The sequence below is a fragment of the Xiphophorus maculatus genome, chromosome 4, assembly GCF_002775205.1.
Source record: "Xiphophorus maculatus strain JP 163 A chromosome 4, X_maculatus-5.0-male, whole genome shotgun sequence".
NCBI lineage: Eukaryota > Metazoa > Chordata > Actinopteri > Cyprinodontiformes > Poeciliidae > Xiphophorus > Xiphophorus maculatus.
This window is the reverse complement of record NC_036446.1, coordinates 34,997,457-35,017,518: the sequence shown is the minus strand read 5'-3', so window position 1 is coordinate 35,017,518 and position 20,062 is coordinate 34,997,457. Positions and strand designations below refer to the sequence as shown.

The 20,062-nt window shown below is 38.1% G+C and overlaps 1 protein-coding gene across 3 annotated transcripts in view; it reads right to left on the bottom strand.

Annotated features, from left to right (window-relative positions):
- Positions 1-132: 132 nt before the first annotated feature.
- Positions 133-20,062, bottom strand: part of cemip (cell migration inducing hyaluronan binding protein) — a 224,571-nt gene continuing 204,641 nt past the window's right edge. For 2 of the 3 annotated variants that reach the window (XM_023332631.1, XM_023332632.1), the window contains 6 exons: positions 19,227-19,412; positions 15,891-16,095; positions 7,667-7,753; positions 3,932-4,089; positions 3,609-3,709; positions 133-1,212 (listed from right to left, as the gene is read on the bottom strand). In XM_023332631.1, the coding sequence (XP_023188399.1) occupies positions 1,085-1,212; positions 3,609-3,709; positions 3,932-4,089; positions 7,667-7,753; positions 15,891-16,095; positions 19,227-19,412 (865 nt within the window). In that variant the 3' untranslated portion in view covers positions 133-1,084. Of the gene's footprint in view, positions 1,213-3,608; positions 3,710-3,931; positions 4,090-7,666; positions 7,754-8,331; positions 8,372-15,890; positions 16,096-19,226; positions 19,413-20,062 lie in introns of those variants that run through there. The other variant, XM_023332633.1, reaches the window with a different exon arrangement.

Genomic DNA, 20,062 nt, shown 5'->3' with positions numbered 1-20,062 from the left:
CGATACAACAACAGATCTTTAATGTATTGTGGTGCTAAGCCGTTCAGTGATTTAGAAACTATCAACAGGATTTTAAAGTCTATTCTCTGAGCTACAGGGAGCCAGTGGAGGGACTTTAGAACTGGTGTTATGTGCTCTAACTTCCTGGTTTTAGTGAGAACGCCAGCAGCAGCATTCTGGAGCAGCTGCAGCTGTTTGATTTTTTTAGGTAGACCTGTGAAAACGCTGTTGCAGTGATCAATATGAGTAAAGATAAACACATAGATGAGTTTTTCTAGATCTCACTGAGACATTAGTCTGTAATCCTGGAAATGTTCTCCTTAAAGGCTTCATAGACTTTGACCTGAACCTTTAGAGCCACATAAAGACAGTTACAGAGTCCATCACTCCACCCAAATTTCAGGCCTGGTTTGTAGTTGTAATAACTGAAACCCTTCATTGATCCTCTTTAGGTAAAAAGATAATAACTTCAGTTTTGTTTAACATAACCCTTGCTAGCCTTTCTCAGTCATCTTAGTAAAGCAAGGAAACTACCAAAGAAACTTAATATAACTTTATGAATAACATTTTTAGTGGTCATGGTTATACTATGAAGTAGATGTTAGAATTTACAGCTTTAAATTCCCTCTGCCTGTCAAGTGAAAAAAGGAGAAAAACAATTTCCATTTCTTATGTCTAATAATTTTTCCAAAAGGTAAAAGTTTTGTTAACTAAAAATTTAAATTTTTTCGAGATGACGTATTCTTGGTTATAAGTAAGATTACAAAAGATTGTGACAAACAAATGTCCAAAGAATACATTTACATCTCTTTGCTGAGCACTGGCCTACGTTTTTTTAAAAAACAATATTTATTGTCAGCAGAAGTCTACATTTCTTCTGACTGCAGTGAACATTGCTGCCATGTGTGAGAACAAGAGACACATCAAAACAATTGTGGAAACTTGTCCTCTGGTTGGAGGTCTTGAAATCTTTGTTGTCCACCACATTCTCCTGGTCTTCAGCTTTTCAGTCTTGGAGTTACAGCAGGAAGTGTTTCCATGTTATCAATATCAGTACCTTACCTTCCTTCATTTGGCCTGCAAATTATAATTTGAACTTGCAAACAATAGGGACTGGCAAGACCTGATGGATCTTTGCTTGGTCACTGCTGATCTCCAATTTTACCCAGTCGGGGTAGAATGAGCCTTTGAAGCCCACAAATGCCAGTTTTTCTGCAAAAGATAAGCAGCATAATTTCATAAGGCTATTTTCATATTAGGCTATTAGTGCCTAATACGTTTTTTGAATAGTCTTTAATTTAAAATATGAATCAATTTTTTTTATTTAATTCTACTGTCAGTTGCTAGAAGAAGAAGAAGAATTACTTTATTCATCCCAGCAGGGAAATTATTTCGCAGTTACACAAATTAACACACACACGACGGGAGCTGCGTCTGCAGGCAGCCAGCGCCATTTTTGAGGGAGGACATCGGGACCGGGAGTCGAACCAGCGACGTCCGCGGGTCTAAGGCCTCCAAGTGTGGGGCATGCTAACCCCCTGCGCCACCACAGCACGCCCCCCAAATTAAGTATAATTTAAAGCTGACCAGGACTGCTAATCAACATTAACTTTTCCTGCTGCTCTTGAAATATTTCTCTGCCAGGAATCCTAGCTGAAAAATAGTGGAAATGAGAGAAAGTGACATCAGATTTATATAGCGCTTTTCAGGATGCATCAGTCCTTTCCATTCTCACACTTCTTATGTGGCACACAATCCAGCTGTATCGCACCATTGACCCTTCTGAGGGTGGGTGAAGTATCTTGCCCAGGGACACAACAATCTTTTGTGGACTGAACTCATCAATTGCAGCCCCCATGGCCCCCGTCGGGGATTTCATTCTGTAGCCATGAAATATTCTCTATACTCTGGCTGAGTTCAGGGCTTGAAGTTCATCCAACAATCTCACATTGCCTGTTATGATTCATGGAACAGATCATTTGAACATCAAACAAGATAACATGTTTTAGACATTTTAGAAATGTCGGAGGAATTCAGATTCTTGGAACTTTTGCACTGTATGTAAATTATTCATGATTTTACTACTGGAGCAGAGGCCATAACTCTTTTACCACTGTAGCTGTGGTTCTTTTTTCACAGGTCTTGATTTGAATATTTATTGATATTTTTTTATTTATTACTATTTTTAATCTGTTTCTTGTTGTCTGGTCAGGTAGATGATGCGTTCAGAGAGTACAACAGATAATTAAGGATCAGACTTCTTGATTTGGAAGAAGTCTGGAAATCCACTCTGCTGATGTGCATCATTCTTATTATTCTTATTCTTATTATGTTGACTAACATGGACTTTTAATATGCAATCACTAAAATTAGCCAAAATGATAAGGTTAGCATGCTGTGAGTAGCATGTGTGGCATCACCAGCATGTTGATTTACATTGTTGATGTATATTAACAATGCTGATTTAAATGGTTTATTATTAAATATGATAGACATATTTAATAAATAAAAAGTTACAAGAGTAACTAAGCAAGCATTTTAGTATTTTAGACTCTCTCTCTCTCTTTCTCTTTTTCTCTCACTTAAGAGATGGGGGAAAGAGAAAGAGATTTTTTAGTCTTTATTTTCATATGTGTCATACATGGGCTTACAAGACACAATACAAACAAAACACATTTATATTTTTTTAAAATGATAAAAGTTAAGTAGAAGTCGACTCGTCACAGTGATGTCATAGAAAGCAGACAGGAAGTGGACAGACATAAATATTCTTTAGACAAAAAGCATTGTCTTTCTAAGGTGTGGAGTCTTCAAAAAAATACTCAAATAACATCATCCAGATCTGAACTGGACCTTTGTTTTTTTTGACAAGTTCTATGTCAAGACAAGTAATGGCTCAAGACTTTAAGCAGCCTTTAGTAAAATATAAGCTCGTGGTTTTGGTTTGCCCATTTCCGTTTTTAAACTTCAAAATAAAACCGCTATTATTAATACATTAATTAATACAGTACATATTAATTTATGTACTGAAAATCTGCCTCTGCAGAAAAATATATATTTTTTAGCACAGCATAAACTGGAGTGTTGCATGTAACTAAGACTTTTTGTACTCAAATAGTTTTGGATTATGGAACTTCAAAAATGAAAAGATATTAAATATTTCTGTTCACTAAATTATGTTAGAGCAGGGGTCTCAAACTCCAGTCCTCGAGGGCCACTGTCCTGCAGTTTTTAGATGTGCCACAGGTACAAAACACTGGAATGAAATGGCTTAAAAGCCTCCTCCTTGTGTAGATCAGTTCTCCAGAGCCTTGCTAATTATTCTATTCAGGTGTGGTGCAGCAGAGGCACATCTAAAAGTTGCAGGACTGCGGCCCTCAAGGACTGGAGTTTGAGACCTCTGTGTTAGAGGGTCACAGCCAGCTTTTTAGCTGCAGTTACAGAAAATTGACTTTGACTTTGCATTACAAAGTAATGCACTACTTTGTGTACATCAGAACTGCAATACATTACAGTTCGTAATCGTAACTTCATAAAATGTGAAAGAGGGCATTAAAACATTTGTAAAATTCTCTATGAAAGTAGATTTCAGTAGAAATATTTAATACCTTTTAAAGTGATGATTTTGTTTGCACCAAGTCTTTCCAGAACTTTGGTCCAGGATCCTTCAGTAACCAGACGACCCTTAGATGTCACAAGCACAATGGAGCTAGTACAAAAAGAACCCGAAAAATAATTTTATTGTAAGCAAAACCGCCAATAACACAGAAAACATAAAACTTGGAGCAGTTTTGATTAAAGTTTTAACTGCAAAGGGCAAATTACGGTGAGACTTGACTCAAAGTTTTGCAGTTGTAAGGAAAAAAAAGTCTTTACATTTTAAATATTGTGCCTAATTCATGTCAATAATAATAATAATAATGATCAGTACCTGTCTTTCAGTCCATTAACATAATTCTCTAATTGGGCAGGGACACCCTGTAAGATCAAATTCCTGAAGCCTTTGCTATCCACCACATTCCCATCATGTCCATCAATTACTGTCAGCTGCACTCCATCTTCTTGTTGGTACCACTTCTTGCCATTGACCTGTTAAATCAGTGAAAAACCAACAGATCAATTTCCTTATTATTACCAGGTGCTGGTCAAAAATTTGAATATCATGAAAAAGTTGATTTAAATCACTAATTCCATTCAAAAAGTGAAACTTGCATATTATATTCATTCTTTACACATGGACCGATAAATGGTTTTTTTTCTTTTAATGTTGACAATTAGAACTGACAACTAATGAAAACCCCAAATTCTCAGAAAATTAGAATATTATGAGACCAATACAAAAAATGTTTTTTAGAAATGTTGGCCCATTTAAATTAAGAACATGAAAAATATGAGCATGTACAACATTCTGGTGTATCACACCTTCCTCTTTATGCCTGACCTTGCTGGCCAATTAAGAACTGGTAATTAAACCAGGGCCGGTTCTAGCCATGGATACATGAGGGGGCAGGTCGAAATGTTAAGGGGGCGTCATTATGTATCCATATTAGGGGTTGATGAACTTTATATTTTTTAAGGTGTACTATAAAATGACAAAAGTTGAGTAGAAGTCGACTTGTCACAGTGATGTCATAGTGAAAATACTTCACATCAACTTATAGGTTGAATTAACTATATTCATAGCAAATATTGACAAGAAAGCTCTTTAAGCCCAGAGAAGAAACAGAATAAAAACTATAATAAAACTTCTTTCTTAGCAGCGGATTAAAGTCTGGAAAGTGTAATGTAATGCACAATGTCAGGTATGATTTTTTTTTTTTCCGCATATGCTGGACAGCTGCACATATAGGAGTCAAATTATCACATTGACACAACAATGCTTTTGGGACATCACAAATCAAACTTATTATGAATGGATAATAAGTTCATCCATACATTTGGTCACTGTTGAATTCTCCTGTTGCTCCGCTGCAGAGGAGCGTCCTGCTCCTCTGATGGGACGAACCATCAGAGACGGAGATCACCTCTATCAGATCCTCAGATTGAAGATTGAACTTCAGTTCCAGATGTTGTTAAACAGTATTTTTAATGACCATCCAACTGGTCATGCGGCCAGGAATCTCGGGCCCCATGACAAAAACTTTAATTGCCCCACCCCCACGCAGCTGCTGTTACAATTTTAAAAGCTTGCAACTGCCTTGCTTTCTTCGGTCCAATACTGATACTGACTGCACAATATTTACTGCTCATGAATTTTACATGCAACAGTCCACATACAGTTTGCAAGTAGGTTGCTTAATTTTTTTCTATTAGCTTGTTTCTATTAGCTGACATGTCTCTCTCACAACGAGCAACAGTCATAGGCAACATGTTCATTAATATACATGACATACATCAATCCAGACTTCTCAAAAATGATATAGAGTTGCATTTTATTCAAGATACAGTATAAAAAATATGTTTTCTCCATATTTGTAAAAGCTGTTACCATGTTGTGTAGGACTGTCTGGACTGACAGCAGGCTATTTTTATTGTCTTTTTATTGACTGTTTGAATTTCTGTCAGTTTTTTCTTGTTTAAATAAATTTTTGTTGTGTAAAAAACACAACAAAGAGCAGAAAGACAGAAACAATCCACATCGCCTCCCTGGAATGACGCTTCACAGTGTTGCTCACCTTTTTCACTGGGACAGAGGGGAGTGAGATGCTGGTTAAAGCTGCTGCTGCTGACTGACTCATCTGTACAGGGACATGAATATGTTGGTAGATTTGTTCCTTCATTCATTAAATGAAATGGAGACAAAGAGAAGTCTGTAGCTAAGCTAACTATACTAAATGGTTGATAATCTCACACAGTGAGATTGTGTCTACCTCTTGGAGAAAAACTGGGTTACAAAATTGAGGATAGAGAACATTCCTTTTCTCTCTACTTTTTTGAAAACATGACTAAATTTTTTCTTAGCAGCATAGAAACTGCTGCACTCGTTCTGGTTTTCTACTGACTGCTGCTGAACACCGTCAAGCAGGAAGAAACCATATCATGCAGATCCAGGTGGGTGTTCAAGTGCTCTTTTTCTGGGAGTGGCAACTGCTAAAATATATTTTAAAAACATGATATTAATATTAATTTTGTTATTAACAGGGCCCTCAATTTTTTCTATTTCTATAACCCCCCACCCCCAAAAAGAAAAAAAACAAGTATTTTGTGGGGGGCCCCTGTCGGCCAGGGGCCCTTGGAATTGTCCTAACTTTTCCCCCTATACGGTGCCCCTGAAAAAGCCCGACATCCGCCGCATTGCTGCATATTATTTTTCTTTAAAATAAGTTTTTCGGCACTAGTTGCCGAAATAGAAATCCAATCCAATGAAATAGAAAAGTTCCAGAGGGAGAAGGGTCAGGGAACCAGAGGACAGGAGTTGGATTCTGAACTACTGCACTCTATATGCAGGACGCCACGCTAACTATGCGCCACGCAACGCCCCATTCCTGCAAACTTCATTTGCTGAAGTTTGCAGTTTCCCCTTGTTTCCCCTTATTTACATTTTTATACAATTTGAACTGTCTGAGGAACTCACCTACTTCAACTTATTTCATTTTCTTGTTAAAAATAGCTTTGTCATGTGATTGTGAATAGTGGCTGCCCTGTAAAAATCATTGTAAAGAGTAAAGAATTGACCTAGAAAATTAATATTCTTCAGCTGGGATTTAACAACCAACAACATTAGATTCATCTTAGATTCATCTTTCATATTGCAGTTATGCATCTTGAACTAATTCAAACCTAAATACAATAATCCCAAAGTGAATTAATATTTTAAAAATATTTTAAAAATATTTCACTAACAGTAAATAACTAACAGTTAAAGCAGAAGATTATTTTGGTTAGAAACTGAATGCCTCAAAAATCTTTTCTTACCATTCCTAGTTTTCTACTTTCTCTTCGTTTCTCGCATGATGAAATCATCTTAAGGTAAAGTGAAAAAAACGTCCATTTTAAAATTTTCAGTCAGACCTTAGGTGCACTAAATGTATGCTTAACTGATATGTATGCTGGTGTAGTTGCCATAGCAACCGAGTAACAACAAATCCAATAGATGACATTGCATTAAGTATCAGGATTCAATGCCAAAAAAATGCAAACATTTTCTATGGAGGAATTTTTCTGCCATTTTCAGTCTGAAAGCAGTCTTTTGTTCTCAAAACAAAAGACTTTTGCTTACATTTTATTTTGAAAGCCGGACTTCATGTCTTTTTTCTCAAAACTTGTAATAATTGCACTCAAAACTTCTTCTTGTGCTCACACTTAGTCTCTGCTCGGACACGTTTGTGTCTTGCCCTCTTCTGCAAGGTGTCAAAGGTCATCTTTTGGACAACTGTCAGGTCAGCATGATAAACTACAGAACTGGACTGAGATACAATTTAAAAGCATTCAGTTGTTTTGAGTTAATTAGTTGATTAGTGAACATTGAACTTTTTCATAATATTCAAATTTTCTCAGATAACGTATTTGGAGTTTTCATTAGTTATCAGTTTGTGAACAGGGCACTTCAGACAGAATGTTTTCTGTCTGAAGTGCCCTGTTGCTAAACGTTGCCAACTAATTTTGTGGATAAAAACTAGCCAGTAGGTTAACTACTTTTACAGGGTCTGTTTGAGCCAAAGATTACCTCAACAAAGGCAAAGTCTTCTTTTATGTGGAAAAAGCGAGTAATATACGACTCCACTCTGATCTCCAGAAAGTGCTCCGATGAGAGCTGAGGAGAAAAGAACAGAGGAACAAGATTAGAGTTAACACTTAGAAATAAACTTCACACTTCAGAACTAAACTATTCCTAATTGATTTCCAGTTTTGATTTTGAATGTCACATGTTCATTTTTGAAGTCTTCTATTAAAAGAAGACGTCTTCTTTTAACACAAAAAAAGCTAAGTTTTTTAATGGCACCTTGAAACGTTGAAGGTAGGGAGATGAGGAGGAGTTGTGAGAATGAACCATCTTAGAAGGGAATGTCTTGGGAGAGATGGAACTTTTGCAATTTGGAAGTTCCAAATTAAACTGGAGATCGAAAACCAGCAAGTCTGGTTTCACCAGAGGTTCAAAAGGTAAGTTTATCCAAATATTAGCTTAGGACAGGCATGTCCAAAGTCCGGCCCGGGGGCCAATCACGGCCCGCGGTCAGATTTCATACGGCCCGCAGCTTCAGTCTTATAATGTATTATTTATGGCCCGCCTGCACTGTGAAACAGAATAAATAAATCAGAAAACTTGAAACTGTAATTCCTCCTTTCACCAAATGGTGGCAGCACCACTTTAATACTATCAGTCTCTGCCTCCGTGCAGCGAACCGCTCTCCACTCATTTCTGCCATGGCCACTGCAAAGAAAACAAGGAAAGTTTACAGTGAGGGCCGCCGCTTTCAAGAGAGATGGGAATTACAATACTTCTTTTCTGAAAATCAAGGCAATTGTGCTTGTCTAATTTGTAATGAGACGGTTGCCTTGTTTAAGGATTTTGACGTAAAGAGACACTACCAGACTAAACATGCTAACACATACAACAAGCTAACAGGGAGTCACCGTGCTGAAAAACTGAAGCAGCTCCAAGCTGCACTGGCATCACAACAGCGATTTCTTTGGGCCTGAGTCAAAAGAAAATACCACCAAAGCAAGCTACGATGTTAATGTTAATAGCTAAACATGGCAAACCTTTTACTGAAGATACATTTATCAAAACTGTGTTATGAAAATGGTTGCCTGGCACGTAACAGTGTGGCACTGAGAGTTGAGGACATAAAACCCGAGTGTTTTGAACGGTAACGTCTGTCACTATCAGCAGTGAAAAGCCAAAAGAACATTTATGCACTTGGATTTATGGCACTTATTTTTATTAAACTCTTGAGTAAGATTTGGTTATGAACCTGTAGATGTGATACAAACTATTACTTTCTGAAAGATATTGTAAATGACAAGAGCAAAATTCACTTGTTTTAAGATTTAATAATAACAGACAACTTTGCATTACTTATAACTCCTGTTTAAAATGTTCTTGAGGCAAAGATATTTTTAAACTCATGTAAATTTAAGGTATTTCAGACAACTGTCTGTTCAATGTTATCTGACTCTCCAGATATTAAAGAAAAGCAGAATTTGTGTTTTTAGAGTTGTTCTCATCTGCCTGAGTGGCTTATATTTGTTTTTTTTTTGTCATTTGAAAAATAAAGATAATTGTAACAATGAAAATTGTTTTATAAGTGCATGACACTTTTGTAGTTAAAAAATGTCCGAACAAACTATTGGCCTCGGGCATCTTGACTTTATCAAATCTGGCCCTGATAGGTATTTTCCTTTCCAACCCAAATAAAAGAAAGAACCACAGACAACGTATATGAATTTTACGTGGAGCTTTTGTAAAAGGAGAACGCTCTGCCAACTCTTCCTCCGAACAATTCGCAGAACATTCTGATCTGCTCTCACATGAGCTCCTGTTTTTATTGTCAAAGGAGAACAGGCAAGGGGGCAGTCAGGAAAACAACAGAGGTCGTAAAGCTTCTAACCCAAACATCTAACAACCCAGTTCCAGATGTGATATCTGATCAAAGGTCTGAGCCCGGTTCAAATCTCGGTCAGTACTGTCAAGAAAACAAAATACAACTGCTCACAGGTAGTTACTAAATTAGGAGGTGTTCTTGCAAAAGGATTTAAGGTCTGAGAAACTTAGTGTTATCTATTTCTCATAAAGTTGAACAGACAGTAGTGACCTCCAGGTCAGTTAAAGAAGAGAACACTTTAAACAGAAAATCACAAAGATCTATAGGCTGAATGTGAACTAAAGTAAGAATAAAATGATAATACCAAAAAATTTCTAACAGGCCCCCTTACCAAAAGTTTGGACACCCCTGGCTTAGGAGGTAAGGTAAGGTAATTATTTCTTTATATAGCACATTTTCAGCAACAAGGTGCTTTACATGAATTAAAAGGAAATACAAACAAAATAAAAACCAAAGGAAAGAGCAAAAGCAGACAAATAATCTAATGTTGATCTTAAGTATGTAAACTATATACTCCTGTTCAGGGTTGGGAGATATGTATAAGTAAGTATCCTCTGGTCTAATTCCTTTTCTGGGTTGGAGGAATAAGAGTCTAAAAAGTAGTTGCTAATTTAGTTTTTCTGGATTCTAAGTATGTTCTAATCCCTGTTCTGGGTTGCTAAATAAGTGTAAGTATCCTCTGGACATCTGGGTTGTTAGATAAGTTTATACTTATCTAACTTATCTAACAACAATCTAACAAGTCCAGAGAATACTTACTTTCTAAGTGTGCTCTAAATTTGTAAAAGTAATGAGTACTCCACAGTTTCTAAGTAATAATAAAAACTACGTGTTCCTGTTCTGGAAGATTTTTTTTTCTGGATTCTAAGTTTGTTCTAATTCATTTTCTGGTTGCAATAATAGGAGTCTCTTTGCATAACAATCTAAAAATTAATCTAAGCCAACAGCTGGGAGCCGGGAGCAAAGGGGCGACAGTAAAAAAGTAAAAACGCAGTAAAAACGCTATTTCAACGCAGAGCCTTTAAAACCACACAATAAAATCTGAATATATTTCACCAGGAAATATATTATTTCCTGGTGTTTTGAGCGTTATGTTGAAGATGACACTTCCCAGATATTCACCTACCAGCCATTCAGGACATGGGAAAACTATAAAAGGTTTAAAAATAAAGCAACTTAACAACTTAAGTTATAATTTAAATGTAACATAACTTGTATTGAGAGCCACTACAATAAATCAATATTTCTGAGGACTTTTATTAAGTGGATTCACTCATTAAAACTTATTAGGGCGCGCCGTGGTGGCGCGACCCACATTTGGAGGCCTTGAGTCCTCGACGCGGCCATTTGCCGCATGTCTTCCCCCTTTCCTGTCAGCCTACTTTCAAAAAATAAGGGACACTAGAGCCCACAAAAAAAGACCCCCTGGTGGGGTACAAAAAAAAAAAAAATATATATATATATATATACAGTACAGACCAAAGGTTTGGACACACCTTCTAATTTAATGGGTTTTCTTTATTTTCATGACTATTTATAAGGCAAGAAATCCCACTTATTAACCTGACAGGGCAGGTTGACCTATGACGTGAAAACCATTTCAGGTGACTACCTCTTGAAGCTCATCAAGAAAATGCAGTGTGTCAAAGCAGTAATCACAGCAAAAGGTTGCTACTTTGAAGAAACTAGAATATAAGGGGTATTTTCAGTTGTTTTACACTTTTTTGTTTAGTGCATATTTCCACATGTGTTATTCATAGTTTTGATGCCTTCAGTGTGAATCTACAATGTCAATAGTCAACTATTGAGCAACTAAAATTTGGAGCAGTTGAGTAATAATCAACAAGGAAAAACATTAAAATAAGAAAATAGATAATTACATTAATTATACAGTTGAGTGTTCCATTTCTTCCAGTATTTATTGTATTTATAAGTGGCAAGTCTTAATAAAAAAGTCAGTCTCTCCATTGCGTGAATTTCCTCAATTATGTCCTTCCAGTCCAAACATGATAGTGGTTCCACCTCAAGTCACCTGTGAGTTATAGCTTTCTTTGCACCTGCTAATAGTATTAGCAGGTGCTGCTACAGTTCCTGGGTAAATTACCGTAAATTACAGTAAAATAACAGCGTAAATTTAAGTCCATTTTAGTATTGATTTCTTTTATCACTTCTGACCAATAGGGTGCGATCTTAATACATTCCCAGAAGATATGAAAATGTCCTGCATCTACATTCCCACAGTTCCTCAAACATTTTGCCTATTCAGTATCGTTACAATGTTTACTTTTAATGTTCGGTGTAACAGAAAAACGTACCATGCATTTCCAGGAAAAATCCTTCCACAGGCCAGAACTTGACGTGTGAATCACAGAATTGCATATATTTAACCATCATCATCATTGTTATTTTGGCTTCTTTTTCCCATTGAACCTTAATATATGTTGTATTACATTTTCTCTCCGTTTGTAGACATGAATATAGTTTGGATATTGTTTTTTTGGGAGGTCTTCTGTTGCTCGAATCTAATAGGATTTTAAGTATACCTGTCTTGTCCTCCCCCCAAAATTTAATACTTTTATTGTAGCTTTTATTGTCTTAGCTGGATGTATCTAAAAAAGTCACATTTTTCCAGGTTATAGTTATCTTGAAGTTGTTCAAAACTTTTTAATTCATTATTCTTTAACTTGTAACTTGTTATGCCTTTTTGTGATCACTGTGTAAATCTCTTATCCATTCTTGCAGGGAGAAAATCTCTATCATAAGCAGGCCATCTTAAAATTCGAGCACTTCTTTCACTCTTTACTTGCTTTAATATTTTATGGTACTTTTATCCATAAGGGAATTAGGTCAGAATCTATATGTTTCTTAATAAGACAATGATCTCCTAGCCAGGATTGCAGAGGTATATCACTGTAAGACGGGTCTATCTCTTTCCATTTAGCTTCACATGTTGGATCGCACCAACTGTTAGAGATTTTTTGGTATTATCATTTTATTCTTACTTTAGTTCACATTAAGTCTATAGATCTTTGTGATTTTCTGTTTAAAGTGTTAGGGTTAGGGTTAGGGTTCCTCTTAAATGACCTGGAGGTCACTACTGTCTGTTCAACTTTATGAGAAATAGATAACACTAAGTTTCTCAGACCTTAAATCCTTTTACAAGAACACCTCCTAATTTAGTAACTACCTGTGAGCAGTCGTATTTTGTTTTCTTGACAGTACTGACCGAGATTTGAACCGGGCTCAGACCTTTGATCAGATATCACATCCGGAGCTGGGTTGTTAGATGTTTGGGTTAGAAGCTTTACGTCCTCTGTTGTTTTCCTAACTGCCCCCTTTGCCTGTTCTCCTTTGACAATAAAAACAGGAGTTTTTGTGAGGGCAGGTCAGAACGCTCTGTGGAACTGATTGGAGGAGAAGTTTGATAGAGCCTTCCCTTTTGCAAAAGCTCCACGTAAAATTCATATACGTTGTCTGTGGTTCTTTCTTTTATTTAGGTTCGAAAGGAAAATACCTATCACCAACCAACTATCTGTGCTGCTCTATAATAGAGCAAAGCCCATCCACCTCTTTTGACAGTTGTAGTGTCTGGAATTTTTTATCTGTTTTTGTTTAGCTTAGATAAAATTTGAGATTATTCTGTCCCAATCGCGGAATTGTTTGTCAGATACTTTTATAGGCAGAGCCTGAAAAAGATACAGAAGCCTTGGTAAAAGGTTCATCTTTATTATATCTATTCGATTATGTAGATTCATGGGTAATAAAGGCCAATGTTGTAGATCCGCCCTAATCTCTACTATCAGTGGGATGTAATTGCATTCAAAAAGGGATAACTCTACAGGAATTTGAACTCCCAGATATTTTATTGTGCCAGTTGAACCTAGACATTTTCAGAATTTTTAGTGACGGTTTTAATAAAATTCTCTATGAATTTTTGCAAGTTATCGCCTTCTTCTCCCTCTGTGAAGAAGGATATGAATGTTATTCCTGCGTGAACGGGCTTCCAGGTCTGTTAGACGTGTTTGTAGGTCTTCTTGTAGCTGCAGCATGTGGCTCAGCACGTCTTTGATGTCCATGTTGAATTTCTCTACCTCGGTTATTCGCTGCTCAGCCTCCTCAACTCCTCATTACGTCTTTCAGATCTGCAACAATGTCGTCAAGCCGTTTTCCCCATCTCTATTCTAAACTCAGACATTTCCTTTTTTAGGAGTCCTGACTGGTCAGTGATTTGTTTTTTGAGGTTTGTCTGAACTTCTTTCAGCGCTGTAAGAATGTTAGCTCCCATAGCTTCCATAGCTTTGTCCACTGCTAGCTTGCTATCTTCAGAGACCTCCTTCCATAAAACAACAGTTTCTTTCGCGTTTTCTTGCTGAGTTTTCTCAGCGTTTTCTTCTTCCTCTTGTTACTCCCTGACATACTAAAAAACGGTATTTTATAAATTATTTGTCGGGGGGTAACTCGACCGTCTGGGAGCTCAAAATTTATGCTGTTGCTCAATTCTCTCCCATCCAGAAGTCTAAAGTCTTTTACTGTTGTGTTCTTAACGCTAACCCTGGCTGAAAGTTTGAGTCCTCAGGTATGCTTGTTACACTTTTCCCCTGTCATTTCACATGTAACATTTTTTAACTTATGTGTTTTGATTTCTGTCGTATGGATTATGGGTTGTTTCCCATGCATATGGGAAAGTTTTAGCAACTGACTAGGTCAGTACTTCTCAAACCTTAAGTACCCTTGCATAGGTCTCTGTTCTAGATAGGTCTCTGTTCTAGAGCACCTGATTGTGTCCTCTGCAGCCACCGACTTGCTGCAGACACCTGTTAATTTAAGTCAAATGTCACATTAAGTCAGAAGACGCCTAAAACATGCACTGGTACTTGAGGACCAGAGAGCTGTTTCACAAAAGTCGGATAAGGCATTATATGGTCGCAAAGACCAAACCAGGCTTATGTCCAGGCCTAAGTAATCCAGGTAATCTGTTGTGCGTCAACAGATTTCTTCAGTGAGATCGATCACAGATTTAGATCATAAATTGCATATGCCATACCTCACACCAAATGAACATCTTTTGCTGGAGGATTATGAGGAATTGAAGCACACCATACTCTAAGCTTGTGCTACTAAAATCTACTTCTACAATAGCAGATTAAGTGCATAATTTGCCCAAATTATACATTTCCAAACCATTCTTAACTAAAAAATGTCATATCTGTCATTTGCTCAAACAAACAACTTTAATCTTATAAATGAGCAGAGGAAGTCAATAATATGTGTGAATCTGACAATGGATTCAGTCATTTTCCTCTTTTTTTGTTCCATATCTTATCAATATTTCTACAGAACAACCATGACAACAGGTCAAGATTAAAGTGTAAAGAACATTTTGCAGAATCTTTGAAATATGTGGATAATATGTTGACTACAATGTGCAATAACTTAATTCAATAACTTTCTAAGTAACAACTTAGAAAGTCCCTGCCAACATCGCTTTTAATTAGTTTTGCCTATAGTCAACTTCCTGTTTCTTTCTCCCTGTTTGAATTTGAAGGGACTTTTTTTAAACTGAGTTTGACAGAATCAAAACACAGAAGATAAGTTGTAAAAAAAATGAGGTTATAAAATGTATGTTATGACCAAAGCTTAGTTTGTAGTGTGAAGAAGTGCTTGTTTTAAATATTGATTGAGACTGTGCATTTAAGTTTTATGCCAAAATTAAAATTAATTTAATTTAAATGTTATTTTAAATTAAGCTAAAATTTATCAGTAAAATATGTGAAGTATGCTACAATTACTTGACTTTACTTGATAACAGTAACTTAGTTTCTTTGTGATCACTTTATCCCCACATGCAATAGGCCTTTCTGTTAAACTAGTTACTGTTAAACCTGAAACACAATTCATTTCACAATTAATAATGACATTTTCTACCATCATAATGTTAAAATAAGAATAGTATTTGACTGAATACCCAACATAAATTGGTATTTTAATGCAACGTAATAAAACCAGGCAACAAATAGATAGAAGACAGAATCACGGACTAAACACACAAGTTTCTGATCACCATGAGCGCTTAGCTTAGCAATAGCCTTAACTAAGCCCAATAATGAGAGGGAATAAACAAACTGTTCCCTCTCATTATTGGCCTGGTCTGGAACAGGCTAGCTGCACAAAATAAATGGTAGCTTTCATGCTACTGCATGCTACTGCTCTTGCGAAACCAAATTAAGGTTTCATCATTAATCAGCTATCCTAGTTTTATGAAACAACATTAAGCTTTTTAGGTGAAACTTAAAGAGCTTAGTGATAGCTATGGTTAACTGGGAAGTTTTAACTTGCTTTGCTTACCAGCCTGCTTTTTGGTATCTTTTTTGGCATGGCTGCATTGGCAACAGGAATCTCTGCATGTTTTGGATATGCCTTGGCCAAGCAGTTGCTGGGTGGACTTCCCTCTGGGATGGTAGCTTTGATCTTCACCCTTTCACAACCTTTTACAGAGCAAAAGGCAAACTGTTCCCTCTCATTATTGGCTTTTAACTTTAGGAAGATTAAGCTGCAGCAGACACAAAAACAGACAAAGAACATAAAACAAATAAGCTCTTTTAACCAATGCCTTTTTTTAGTAATAAGGTTTTCTTGCTATCTGTAAAGCAACTGTGCAATGCATTTAAATTTCTTCAAGTAATTTTTGTCTCCTCAGAGTTAATCTAATATATTACCTGGGTCATTCTCATGTTTCTTCACACATTTTACTTTCTGTAATATACAGATATTCCAGAAACAGGAAGATTATCAGGTCTAAAGTTAGATTTAATAAATACTATTTATTATTTAAATCATATAACTCAAAACTATTGTCAGTAAGAAAAACAACCAATTCATTTTATTTTAGCTTTTGAATTAATGTCCTCCAAAAAAAGGGAAGAAGTTAAATGTTGGGAGGGAGCAGAAATGTCCGTAGTTTGGAGCAGAGGTTGGGCTCGACTTTTTCATTAACTTTCATTTTGACAAACGGTGTCAAAAAATCCTGTCATTTTTACCCATCAAGGCTTAAAATTATAATAATGATATTTAACTGCCTTTCTTTTTCATTCTGTTTAATTAATATTCAACAGACTGAGCAGATAATCCACATCTGTCGTGTTCTGTGTTTTCTGTGTGTTAATTTCGAGTTTTCTGTGTCCTTGAGTCTCTTCCTTGTCCTGTCCTCCCCTTGATTGTTCCTAGGTGTGTCTCGTTCTGTGATTACCCGCTGTGTATTTAACTCCACCTGTGTTCCTTGTTCCTCATCGGGTCCTTGTCAATTCGTCGTCCAATGTGCGTGCTGCCTGTTTGGACTAAGTTTCATTATTAAAATTCATTATTCATCTTACCTGGGTCCGCTGCGTCTGCCTCACCACCCTACACCGCACTGCTTCATGACAGAAGGACCCGACCAAACCGAGGTGAGGCTCGCTTTTCGTGATGGACCCAGAGGACTTAAAGGAACTAACAGAAACCATCAGAGAGTATAAGGAGGCGATGGCCAAACCATACGCTGCCGGCAGACGGCTCGGTTTTGCCATCCGCTTAGGGCTCTTGCTGGACTACTGGGTTCCTCGCTTTCCGCACCCGGGATTGGTGGAGTTGCAGAGGGAGGCAGAGTGGGAGCGTAAGGCGGCTCTAGCCGTCATGGCTGGTGAACCTCTGCCTCCCAAGCCGCAGTTTCTCCGCCAGCCCAGATCCCGCTCCAGTTCCGGGACCAGCACATCCAGCCAGCGTTCCAGTCGGCGCACCCGAGCCCGATGCAGCCGGCGTTCCAGCCGGCGTTCCGGCCCGCGTCCCAGCCGGCGCTCCTGCCGGCGCCCCGACCGAGACCGGGACCCTCGGCGCTCCACCCGAGACCGGGACCCTCGGCGCTCCACCCGAGACTCTGCCTCTGGGTGCCCTGCCTCTGGGTGCTCGTTGTCGCCGTCTGTGGGCGCCCCCCCCCGGGACTCCTCGTCGCCACCTCCGGCGCCGCGGACGACCGCCGGACCGCCTCCGTGGTTCCCGCCTCCGGCGCCGCGGACGACCACCGGACCGCCTCCCTGGTTCCCGCCTCTGGTGCAGCGGACGGCCGCCGGACCACCTCCGTGGTTCCCGCGTCCTTTGCCTCCGCCCACCCTGTGGGTAGTTTTTGTTTGTTTTTGGACTCTTGGCCCTTCCTGTGTTTCCGCCCACCCTGTGGGTAGTTTTTTGTTGTTTCTGGACTCTGGCCCCAGTGCCCCTCCGCCCACCCTTGTTGTTTTTTTTTTGTTTGTTTTTTTGAGGGGGGGGGGGGGGGGGGGTACTGTCGTGTTCTGTGTTTTCTGTGTGTTAATTTCAAGTTTTTGGTGTCTCTTCGTTGTCCTGTCCTCCCCTTGATTGTTCTCAGGTGTGTCTCGTTTCTGTGATTACCCTCCCGTGTATTTAATGCCACCCGAGTGTCTGCGTTTCTGTCGGGTCCTTGTCGAATGTGCGTTTAGTCCTTTGTCTTGTCCATTGAATTTACCGGTTGCTACCGGCGTTGAGCCCTGGCTTCTGCTCAGTCGTGCTGCCTGGTTGTGTGGACTTTGTTTGGGACATTCGTTATTAAAATCATTTATCCATCCTACCTGGGTCTACAGCGTCTGCCTCAACACCACCGTTTCATGACAACATCTTGTCCTCATCAAGCAGAATACATTTAATTTTTCTCTGCAGACTAAGTTTTAAAATCAGGTAACATTTTACCAATTGAAGTGAACATGAAGAATCTCTGAACCATTACCTGATCCTGCAAACACTCCTTTCAGGGGGAAATAATCCCGCAGCAGAGGTCCAGCTGCATTACTCATTCCAAAGCCTCTTTGGAATTGGATTGAAGCCCGGGTTCAATCAGGCAAGTTGATGGCAGGTTTCAACTTGCTGTTCTCAGATACTCTGATGGAAATTTTTCTAATATTGATCAGAAAAATCAATATTGATTTAGTGACCTCTGATCTCTGTGTGTAAAGTCCAAACTGTGGTCAAGTGTGAGATTAGTCAAAATGATTCACCATTTAAACAAAGATGTGTACACATCCAAATATCTGATTTGGAGGTATTTCAAGGCGCACACAGAGATACTAAACAAGCAGACTGTTCTCTGTCCAGGGTACAGGGGAGAAGGAAGCCCAACATGCTTTAATTAAACTCCAGTTTTCAGCTTTAGTCTTTTGGGTTGATTTATAGGAGCAGAGCAGGGTGAGCTGCATGCACATTTATTGTGCAGCACAAACTATAAAAGGCGTGTCTTTCAATGTGCTTCTTACAGTCTAATGACTTCTTCTCCATTCTGAACAGGGTAAACTCCCTACTTTATTTAGACTGTAATAAATAACATATCTTAATTGAGCATTCTTTTTTTTCTTTCTCGCTGTATATGTCGTAGGCTTATTAAATGCGCCACGGAAGTCTAGACAGGACCGGACAGTCAAGCACATAATTTGGACTATAGGTCTAACTCTTGTTAAAAATGCATCTTTTAATGAGTAATTTTTGGATTGAACAATTTATGTCATGCTTTATTTATGACTTGCTAAAATAGTCAGAGGGACTGTAGTGACTGAAGGCTTAAAAAATAAGAGGACATACCCTGTTCTAAATAAGATAAATTGGTTTTCAGAAGTCATTGTGTGAAGTATAAGTACCAACTTAACTAACCCAGTCTCTTCCTCCCAGTAGTAGTATCCCTTGGTTGAGTGTGAATGATTGGTCTTCTCTCTCTGGGTGGTCTTCACAAAGACACCAGTCTTGTGTGTCTTTTTAGTGAGGCGATTGTGAATGTCAGCAATGATGGTAAAAGTAGTTTCTTTTGGGTAGCAGATCCCCAAACTGACCCAGTCATTTCTGCAATGAATAAATAAAAACACACCATAACATCAATAATTCAGTCACAAAGCAGAACCTTTTCTAAATAACCAGCAGCTTATATATGAATAGATCCTTATGAAAACATCAAAAACCTTGCAGGGTAATATTTTGATTTTTTGTTGTTGTATTCCAGCAAGAAAAGAAATGTCTATGTATGTAGACACTTCTATATGGAAGTCAGATCAAGTGAGGCTTGCACAAAAATTAGAATTGCCTTTTAATAGACTTTTGGAAGCATTGCTGACGAAACAAACTTTTGATGAAAGTTGGAACATCAGTCAGTGGAAATGTGGACGGTGGTCTATTTAGTACAACAGCTAACACTACATCTTTTACAGCAATGTGCACACATTTTTCAATAAATTAACACGACATTTTACTGACACTTTTACCACAACAAAAAAAAAAACAATACAGTTTCAGACTTTAATTCTTGTAAATCTGACTCAGTCTAATCAACGATTGTCTGGACAATCTGTCATGATTTGGGTGGTGAGACAGAAACAGCAGACCCAGGGTAAGATGAATAAGATGGTTTAATAATGAAAGTAGTCCAAAAACATACAAAGTCCAGGCAGCACAAAGGAGCGAATCCAGAAGCTCGCAGATAGTGACAACAGGTACTG